Below are 10754 nucleotides of genomic sequence, written 5' to 3' on the forward strand. Positions count from 1 at the left end.
ACAATCCCGTGCATGATGCCTCTTATAAGATATTGCAGAAGTAAGAATTTTAAGGGTATGTCCTTTTCGGCACACTAATTGCCCTCGATAATTACAGAGTTCCATCATGAACGTTGAATTACACCTCGATAGTCACAGTGACTAACCACAGGATCAAGTAAGGAGTACACAAAAAGGGCCGTCTTTGTGTCCCACCCGTCCGGCCATGAACTTGTTTTGGGGCAGTGACATGTTGAAGTTACATGACATTCCCGCGAAGTTTAAATAGACGTTTAAATATCGTAAACTCAAAGGCGAAGGAGATGAGTATGGCAGGGCAAATGCTCCTCCAACGTGATGCCCATGAAGCGAATGGCCTAGTCAGATGTAAGGCTGGTTCGAACAATGAGTAAGCTGATTAGACGAAAGATCAACACGTTATTGCAGTCGCAGGGTTTGGATGATTCCATCTGAGATCTGGCCGAATCTTAACCACTTGTGTAACGATGAACATCTTGATAAGGAAGATTTGAGCGGACACTAGTGACTATTGGGAATGTGCTTTCTCCAGTAGAATAGAAGAAATGGCGGGGAAGTTAAGACTAACCAGATGGGTGTACCGACAGCAGAGAAATCCAGAATCCTTCCAATTTCGCTTGAAATGGTATGTTACAAGACTACCAAGCTGCGGATTCAACTTAAATCATTCTTCTTCGGATTTCGATGATCTTTGGTCAGCTCTTTCACTAGTAGTTTGTCTACCAAAATAATTTCCTCTATTTCTATTGAATGAAGCCAGCTCAACTTGGAGGTAGAACGTCATCCGCACAACGACAGACGTGAGGAATCACCATAGCCTGAGATGAATTCCACGCTCGCGATTCGAAGAGAAAAGCAGCTGGAATATCAGACACAAAGCCCAAGGGACTATTTGATTTTCAATTCTGAAGTAGAAGTACGAGACCTTCATCATCAAACCCGAATTTGGATGTCGATTTTAGTGTTTTAGTTTTTTCTTTTGGCCACACGATTGAATTTGTTTTAGTGACTGATGAGGTGTGCGTCTATCGGTATTTAGGCATGAGCACATGATCAGCTGGTCCTTATCGACTATAATCTACTAAGTTCACGCCAGTCCAGCTAAATAATGTATCGTAGTGGAGTCTCCGCTTCCATCGATCGTTTGCACGGGTGAGACTAGACTCGCACACGATGGTCAGAATAAGTTGTACACCAAGCAAACCTTATAGTCAATACTCGAATTTCAGTTCTTTTAATCAAACACTTTCAATATTCCATTTCGAATCTAACAATCGAATCCTTTGAATCTTCGAAGTTAGTTTAGATATCCAGACATATATGTCTGAAATCCCACCTTAATCTGTGGTTACTCTGCTCATATGGAGATTAATTGATTTGTTAAATGATTTTTTATTGTAACTAAGGATATGATTGACAATGTGAAATAGCGAAATCATAACAATATCGAAGTTAGTTCGGGGAATAATCATGCTGGACTTGAGCAGCATTCGAGGATCAGGAACAACAGGCTGAGTCTGTTGAAACATACCGTGGCGTGCGATGAAGGAACGATGTACAGTTGCACGGTAGCCGACCCGTACATGATTTCTTCTGCCGTCAATTAGATTTTTCCTCCACTAGGTATTTATAGAATATTTGGTATGAGTGTGTTGCTGAGCTGACGAGATCTCACCTAGAGTGCTGCCGCTAGCGGACCTGTAAGGGGTAGATCACCTACCAAACCACAATCCCAAAATGCCAAATGCCAATATGTTCACATCTGCTTGAACTACCAACACCAATACCAACACCGACTTCTTTCAATTCTATTATTATACGTAATAACCTCTCAATCATCTCTATCGTAACCCATCATTTCCCATTGCATTGTTTACTATACGCAAAGCCAGCTTCCTCGCTGCGGGTTTCCCATTATTGCAAAATCACATTTCAAAATCACATATTCCGTAAGCTGAAAGCATCTCTGAAATCTTCTACATAATTGGTTCACAACTTCGTATCTTACTTGATAGATCTGCGCAACCGGTGAGGATTTTCAGGGTCCTAAGTAAGAGATCTACGAGAAGCTCAAAAGCTAATGCTTGATGACTCAATTGGACGTCTGACCTCAAGTAAAGAATATACCTCGTGCAGATATCTCTACGTAAATACCCAGTGGTAAGCCAATTTCGTCAGTTGACTGCTTGTTCTCATACACACTTCATACATCATGGTTTCTCTCAAGAATGCTATACATGCTTGGGTGGCTCATAACGTCGTCCGCAGCGTTGCAAATTCTCGAGAAGACCCTTCTTGCACTAAAGCTATACCATCTGATATTACTATAGGACAACCTCAAAATATATCAATTACAAGTTCAGACGTCCATAGATCTTACCTTATTGTCGTTCCACCTCTCTATGCATCCCAGTCTTCGACTCCCGTCATATTTTCTTTCCATGGAGGCCATCGAAATGCATCGCAACAACTCGCGCTGGATCAGATGACGAATCCTGAATTTAACACTTTCGCCATAACAATATACCCTCAAGGAGTCAAAGTAACAAGACCCCCTCGTTCAAAGATATGCCACAGATTAACAAAATTAGGGAAAATGGGAAGGCAACCCTGGAAACACAGCGAATGACACCCAGCTTGTCAGTGATATAATTGACAGTCTTGACGGAAAATACTGTATAGACAGAAAACGCATTTGGGCCACCGGTAAATCTGATGGGGGTGGTTTCTGTAATACCCTAGCTTGTGATCCCATCCTCTCCACCAAAATCGCTGCATTTGCTCCTGTCTCTGGTGCATATTATATCGACACCCAACCATGTTTCCCAAACAATGTTACGATCCCATGCTCTCCAGGACGTCCCAAGATTCCCATGATTGAATTTCATGGCGGTGAAGACTCGACGATTCATTATGATGGACAGGCTAATCGATCTAATCAATGTATACCGACTGTTCCGCACTGGGTACATCAGTGGGCTCTGAGAGATAAATTGGACCTGAAAAATGCGACGACTAATTTGACGCATGACACGGTTGTGTATAGTTATGGAAAGGGAGAGGATGAAGGCTTAGTACAGCATGTCTTCGATAGGAATTTGGACCATGATTGGCCGAGTACGGTGTTGAATGCTGATTTGATTGGGCATGGGGAAGGACCGGCGAGCTTCAATGCTACGCCTATTATCTTGGATTTCTTTCAAAAGCATACTTTACCGTAATCTCGAAATCATTCTATCATTGATAAAGGCTATTCCATGGTCCGGATCGGGACGTGGAATATGAGGCCTTGATCTCTGAGGAGAGAATCTGACATTTAAAGCAAATTCCGTGTTTCACAGAATTTGCTTAATTAGCTCGATCCATAAATTGAACGCTTTCGTTTGTTGAACTGCGTCTTGGGATATTCAAATGCTCTCCAAGCTCTGTATATAAATCATAAATCTTTCAATTGTTCCACATTGTACTCCGAACCATGAGGATACTTCAATCAGCCTCACATTATGAGCCTTCTACCATACGCCAATCTTCAACGCTTTTTCTCTCAGACCTCTTTGTCGAGAATTTTCTGTGATTACCTGAAGCGAGCCGTCATTCATCATTACTATGGTAATAACCAAACGTTCCATGGCAACAGACAATATAGTCAGGATTCCATGCAATCTTAGCTCTCGTGCCAAATTCTCCTAGCAACGATTCCACTAGGTTCGCAATCAAGATACTTCTGGGTGAATCATAAATATTTGAATCCAAAGTGAGATGAAAGAGAAGCTTATAATTTTACCGTTTGAAGACGAGGAAGGAGAAACTTGGTAATCTCAAACCTGCAGGCGCGTCGCGTCCTCTTTGAAGCGCCAACATTCTCAAACAGGTCGCGCATTACAGATAAAAAGAAGGCACGAGGAAAAGCGCTGACTAATCGAAGCAAAAAAACCCCCCCAAAAAACCAAACCCCAAACTAGAATTCACCGTTACTGCCTCGAGACTGCGTACTTTTCATACATTTGATTGATCGACTCCCAGCTGGCATACCGACATAGCATTTTATTGGGAGGTGTATAAAAGATCAAGGAACATGCATATTCTGAAGACCAAACCATTGCAGATGCGGCGCGAATATATCCTATCGTTCATCCAATGGAGCGATAAGCATTTATCTGCATGCATGTGGTCAGACTTGTGTGGGAACTTGCCCTATAGAATTAGGGTTATTCGGTATGGCGAGCGCCAAAGGCTGGAACATACTCACCAATCTCTTCACGACATATGCGGCAGGAGGACAAAGAACGGTGGAGGTGGAGTAAATCTCCTATCAAAATTCGACTTTCTGACTTTAATCTATTCCAGAAGCTTTCAGTGGAGTGCCATTTGAGACGTTATTGAACAGGGTAGTAAATGGGATGGGCTTAGACATGCAGTCCAACATATTCCAGTTTGACATGGATATCATGCCACCATAAATGATACATCACATCCCAAAAGTTCTACAGAAACCGTATCTCGTGATATCGTATTGACTTTAGACGACATATAGCTCTGTGACGTTTTCTTGGTCCGCGACAAGATAGATTATAGATTTTTATAGAGCCTGAGCCTCGTACTACCCACCGTGAATATCTAGAACCAATTATGAACGCACTTCACAACGATCTCTGCTATTGTGACTACGTGTCTTGTACGGTGGCCGATCAGTGGCTCTTGAACGCGTTTTTCTCCTCAATCATATGACCCACTATGCAGACTCTTGCAGGAAGCCTTCCCACTTTGAAACCACCAACTAGGCTAAGAGTCAAATGCAAAATAAAATTGAGTAGGGAGCATCGTGGTAGGTGTCGTTGAGGCAGCACAACATGCAATTCCCCCAGACCAACTAGACATGGTTTCGCTCATCTTGGCTATCTGAAGGAAGACTACTTATATCTCTTTGGCAAGCCGATCTCTTCTTTTTCTCTGGACTCTGTCCGCTGTCCTATTGAATAATTCTTCGTGCCATATTGTTACGCGTCAGAAATTATTGGAAAGACGTTCGATTTTCTGTGGAATCAAGAAACTCTTTTTATCAAATATTGCTCGTCAATATCAGCAGTATGTTGCTATCATCGCGCGCGACAAGAATACTCGAGGAGGTTAAGAATGTAAGCTACTTGCTCTCTTCATTCTTGCTATTTAAAAGTTTGTACATGCTCGACGATCTTGCAAACGAAAATCCGATTTTGTACGGAGTTTCTTTTCATGCTAATATTCCTCCGATATTAGGGATGCTGTATGCTTTATGGTGCAGAGTATTTCACTGAAGATGAATGGGTGAGAATAGACGCGTTGCTGCACAAGGGAAAATACGTTTTTACCAACGGCCCCCAAAAACAGTTGTCAGATGCGTACGAACCTTCCGATTCTCAACAGCTCGTGAGGATCGAAGACAAAGCAGTATCCGAACCTCCCAGCAATACTCAAGCTGGTCTTCAAGAGCATGACGGACCTTCTGCGGATGAAGCTGAGTCACACGTCTTGGTCACAGTGCCTAGCAATGGTCATGAAAATTTTTCGGGATCGCCATCAGATGCAACTTGCTTCCATTGCCAGGCCCGTCCTCAGCTCCCTGAAAATGAGGCTCGTGTCAAATTGCCGAAGCCAAAATTTAATCCTTCCGCAGCGGAATTTGTGCGCGATTATGAGCCGAAGAAGGAGAATTCAACACATCGCGAGCCAAAAAGAGCGAGCGAGGAACCAAGAATAATCCTTAATAGAAGTATGGGCAGTTCTGGTACTCAGTCAATGCCTATCGGCCCACGTCCTAAGAAGACAACATCTAGCGTCCAAGTAGGCAAAAATTATAGAGCCATCAAGGATTTTCAACCTCCATCTGACTCATTTGGCGGGATTCTAATATCTTGTGGTGACACAATTAAGGTCGAAAAGCCTCTTGGTGCTAGTCTTTGTCTGGGGTGGAATTGCACAAGGGATCTATATGGTAGCTTTCCTGTGTCTGCAATCTTGGAGGACGATAAGACAAGCAGTAAGAAAACGAGTCATAGTAGCCCAGTTGCGAAAAAAACCGGCGGCTTTTCGATGGATGACTATGACAATAGAAAAACGGCTGAAGTGAGTTCCGAATCACGTCCTTCAAACCCGTCTATATCCTTAAATAAATCAAGCATAGACTGATCCTAGGAACTCTTAGTGGGCGGATGACGATGAAGACGACATTTTACCACCACCAACCGAATCACAAGTTGCATCGAACGGTGTCGAAAGAACGAAGCAGAGAGAAAACTTGGATAGTTCCAACCGTGTTGCATCAGCTAATAGTGACCGCGAGATCAATAGTGAGAGTGACAGCGAGAGCGCTGGAATAGAGTCAAGAGTCTCTAGTCTGAATACAGACCATGACGAAGAAGTCGTCAATGAGCAGAAGCCGAATGATGCGGACTATGATAATAAGGTCAGTTCCACTTTTCCCTATGCATTATATTCCTCTACCTTTCTTTCAACATATTTTAAAACTTCCTTTGTGAACGTGGCTCAATAGCACAAAGTCAACTACCTCAGGTGAAACAGTTATACACAGATTTCAATGACGTTTAGTGCTTTTGTATAGTCTTGTGCCCTAAATCGATATCGGTGTATGATATCGCAAATGAGATCAACAAAGCTGCGCACTGAGGTTCAAACAACACCATACATGAACAACAACCTCAAAATTACTACCAGATTTCTTGTCTTCCAGAACATATTATTTTCACATCACAAATTAACCGTTCATACCAGGGACTACAAATGACCAAATATCGACCCAACAGATCGTACAACAGTTCCCCTAAACCTGGCAAATTTATGACCACCCGGGACAGACTTCGTGAAGAACCTCATGAAATTGTCGTTCCAAAGACCGAAGTCTGTTAGTAAGTAACCCACTCCTCTCACACCCCTTCCCAAACCACCCACTAAGCCATTCCAGTTACTGGGATAGTCCCAAGGGCTGTCGCTTCGACGAAGCGACATGTCGTGATCTCCACGAACATCGCGAGTACACACTGCAGACGAACATACGAAACGGCAAAATCAACCCCGGAGTGCTCTTCGATGTCGTCTATGCGATTCCCGCGCCCGCGCCCGGCAAGCAGCATCAGCCTGCCGACCCCAAAACCACCGTCGGAAAACGTTTCACGTGCTTCTTTTGGCACAGCTACGCAGCGTCCAAAAGTACCAAGAAGTGTCTCAATACAGCTGCGGCGTGCCAATTCCTTCACACGTATGTCGGGAGCGAGGGTATCTTATATAAGGAAGTCCAAATCCAAGCATTTAAAAATCGAAACAGGAAGCCAGTTGCTAAACAGCCGCTTTCACCTTCTTCCGAGGCTGCGGACGGTCAGGGATGGGGATCGGCGGACAACGTGTCTCCTGATTTAGATTGGTAGACGAGAAGCAAGCATACAAATTGCAAGATGGAGATAAAGGCTTCGAAATTGACATGGTACACATCGTACTCTGAGTCAAGAAAAATATAGCGAGGATCATCGATAGGAATCTTCGATAAGATAGCTTTCGTTTTCTTTTGGCGAAAATCCGCCAAATATGGTTCTTTTAACTAAATTGACAAATGGAGATTCTTAAATAAATTGACAAATCGGGGGGGTTACAACATAGGTTGGAACAATAAAAACAGAAAATCATTCTCTACTTTTCCTCCTTGTGCTTTGGTGACGGCATGAAATTTTCCTCAAGGGAATTTGAGGTACTTCCGTGATGAATACTCTCATGTTAATACCATATGCAGGCAACTAAATAGCTCGACATGGTCGGACAACTTTAACATACGCCACAAGAACTTCCTGACAGCAAACATGACGCTTAAGTAACATGATATCGTTAACTTCATATCCAACGAGCTAAAGGACATTCTCGGATCCTCAAGAATTTTGAATTTGACCATCCTAAACTACCTAGATAGTCGCTTCGGTGGCTCTATCCTTATCTTATTATTCATTGAACCAACGTCCCTTCCCTGGGCGCTTGAGTTGCTATATATATATACCAAAAGTAGAAAGAACAGAAAACGGTGGTTCAAATCTGAGAAGCGAGGTTGCAGGGGCAAGAAGCATGAGATGGAAGTTTAAATACTGGAGATTACAATTACAAATAACTTAAATCCAACCCACTAATCAATCGGTCCTCTAACCTAAATCCCATATCCATTGTCCATAAGTCTTATCCAATTTCATGTCCCATTTACGTCATAACCAATATCCCCAGTACCGATATCCATCCGATCTCCTGAAACGTGACAATATAAAGAAAGGTTTCGTGATATAATTTCGTATAGCAGTCGCAGCCATTATAAATATCGACTCCTAAGAGCTTGGCTGATAGTGCTCATTCTACTTGCCATGCCACCTGCTTGCATGTTGCTCGCGAGTGCCTCTTCTAGTGCGCTCTGCGTTACAGAAGCATCTAAAATTCATTAGCGTCAGCTGAAAGTCTCATTCGGATTAAGTCAATAGTTGGAGAGACTTTGTGACAAAAAGAGTACTGAATTCAAGTTTTAAAGAGTACGGGGTATCAATGAAATTTGCAAAAGAGATGAATGGAAACACGAATAGGATAAGCCTCATGACTTGAAACTCTTAGTAAATGGAGAAGACAGACCATCCAGATCACTAAAACTACTACCCATACTTGGTGTTCCCCCATCACTTCTCTCACTTTGTAACTCAGTTGTGCGACGAGGACTCAACGGACCATTCAACAGTCGTCTGCCGCCTCCGCTTATAGCATCGTGTCTTTTGTTCACAATCGGGGCGGAAGAACTCGTGGAGGAATCGGAGGTCTGCGATTCGACTGGCAATAGTTTCTTCGGGTGAGCGGGCATTCGCCGAGAAGAATTGCGGGATTCTATCCGAAGGGTGGCGGATGGATCTTGCGGGGTGGGAAGAAAAGCGAGTTCATCATCTGATGATGGATCTTTGTTTGTTTTCTTGATAGAAGGAAAGCGTTTGTTGAGCAGGGTTGATTGGAATGGATAAGGATCGTCATCGGAGGAATCCTCAGGAGAAGAGAGTTGCGCCGGTTGTGGAGAATTTCTAGGTGGATGGTCAATTGCCAATGAGGGCGGTCGTGATCGCTGCTTTGGTGAGAGAGATCGTCGGTTGGTGGTGGCTTCAGTTGGTCGCGAACTTGGTGCTACGAATGTGCGAGATTGAACAGTTGTTTCCCGAGATGATGTGCGGGAAAACGACGGAGCTACTTGACATTAGATATTAACTATATTACCTAGTTAAGAGGGAGAATCATACCCATTGCGCGATTGGGGGTGTTTGGCACACTTCCATCATTTTTCGGAAATGGATTACTTTTCCTATTGGAAAGAGAGGACTGAATTCGTGGGCCTACTAGTTGTGAGCTCCTAAGCTGATGGGTTGGATGTGCCGCTCGCGAGTTACCTCCACCCCCAGATCCAGTTCTCTTCATCTCTTCTCCACCTGCTTGTTCAGATGTACTGTCTGGAACTGGCGACGGAGCCAAAGAGCCTTTAGACACCGTCGCTTTCCTCATCTGCTCTCGAACTTGTGAAAATTGTCGTTCGTAAAGCCATGCTACCTGCTGAATAAGGAATGGAATAGTAACTTCGAATTTCGTAGCTCTGCGAGTATGTTAAGATGTGTTGAAGAACGCGCAGAGGGAACCTACAATGCAGTCCCTATATCTGTTAGCAAGGTGATTCTGATAGACAATTGAAGGACTTACAATCAACATCGCTATTCTTTGGAGCTTTGAGCAATATCTTCCACAAAGCCTTGTCTTTTCCTGCATCCCATTCCACCTGAAGAAGATAGTTAGTATAGCATCTTTAACACACGGGGATATTCCATACGGCTGGAGGATCAACAAAATCACCACGAGGAAATGGTAACTTTACAAACACAGTATAAGTGGGATCCGATTCTGCGTCTGAATTTGACATTGTTGTTGTGAGTTAATTGCGATGATGTAGTTAATCCGGGTGTTGCTTTCTCCATACCCAGTACTCTTTATCGGAGATGGTCATGCACTAAGATAAAGCTTGTGGTCGCTGTAGTAATGAAGCAGGGTGCACCTACCACTACCACTACCATTCCCTCTCTCGAGCCTCTCTCGCCTCTGGGAACATGCATCCGAAATACATATCAAGACAAAAGTGTTAAACCAACGTATAAAATGAAATTCCTCATAAGCCTTTCTATCAGTTAAGTTAAAGCTTAGGAAAATTTTCAAATGGACTGAGAGTAGCCATTTATTATTGTTTACGCAATTGTCGGGTATATATATTGAAATAACAACCACTGTGCCATCTCTTCCTTCGATTATTCAAGATTGAGAGTTATAGGCGGTGTTGTGGTTTAGTGGTATAATTCTTGCTTAGGGATATATCAGTCTTCATTGGCTGTTTCCATGATGTAAGAGGTCCCCGGTTCAATCCCGGGCAACGCCCCTTTTGTTTTGCATGTCTTTTGCTCTTCATAGGTACCTACCTACAAACATGTTACTTAGGTACGGTCATTTTATTTTATGCTCTACAGAAAGAATGTTGTGGAGGAGATATTTTGTTTACTTCCCGCGGTGGGGAAGATTTGTCTGATAATGGATAACTTTTAGCAGCCTCACCCGATTGGTCACAGCTTTGCCGAGAACTCCTTTTTCTTTTCAGTAGGTATGATTATAGACCAGTAGTCTTTGACTGTGGATATTGACATTAATTC

At 43.1% G+C, this 10754-nt stretch overlaps 3 protein-coding genes across 3 annotated transcripts; 2 read left to right on the plus strand and 1 right to left on the minus strand.

The window, feature by feature from the left end:
* Nucleotides 1–2230: 2230 nt before the first annotated feature.
* On the plus strand, nucleotides 2231–3239 carry EAE97_010522 (uncharacterized protein; the record flags this gene model as incomplete). Its single annotated transcript, XM_038881037.1, has 2 exons — nucleotides 2231–2560; nucleotides 2610–3239. The coding sequence occupies 2 exons, from the start codon at nucleotides 2231–2233 to the stop codon at nucleotides 3237–3239; spliced, it is 960 nt and encodes a 319-aa protein (XP_038728155.1).
* Nucleotides 3240–5105: 1866 nt separating this feature from the next.
* EAE97_010523 (uncharacterized protein) lies at nucleotides 5106–7436 on the plus strand (the record flags this gene model as incomplete). The annotated part of the gene is made up of 5 exons (XM_038881038.1): nucleotides 5106–5153; nucleotides 5275–6120; nucleotides 6200–6460; nucleotides 6787–6920; nucleotides 6977–7436. 5 exons carry the CDS (start codon nucleotides 5106–5108, stop codon nucleotides 7434–7436), a joined length of 1749 nt encoding a protein of 582 aa, XP_038728156.1.
* A 917-nt stretch (nucleotides 7437–8353) lies between these two features.
* EAE97_010524 (uncharacterized protein) lies at nucleotides 8354–9979 on the minus strand (the record flags this gene model as incomplete). Its single annotated transcript, XM_038881039.1, has 7 exons — nucleotides 8354–8469; nucleotides 8665–9258; nucleotides 9312–9404; nucleotides 9459–9658; nucleotides 9706–9715; nucleotides 9763–9838; nucleotides 9890–9979. The coding sequence occupies 7 exons, from the start codon at nucleotides 9977–9979 to the stop codon at nucleotides 8354–8356; spliced, it is 1179 nt and encodes a 392-aa protein (XP_038728157.1).
* Between the last annotated feature and the right edge of the window lie 775 nt (nucleotides 9980–10754).

This window comes from Botrytis byssoidea (assembly GCF_014898295.1).
Source record: "Botrytis byssoidea strain MUCL 94 chromosome Unknown BBYS_028, whole genome shotgun sequence".
NCBI lineage: Eukaryota > Fungi > Ascomycota > Leotiomycetes > Helotiales > Sclerotiniaceae > Botrytis > Botrytis byssoidea.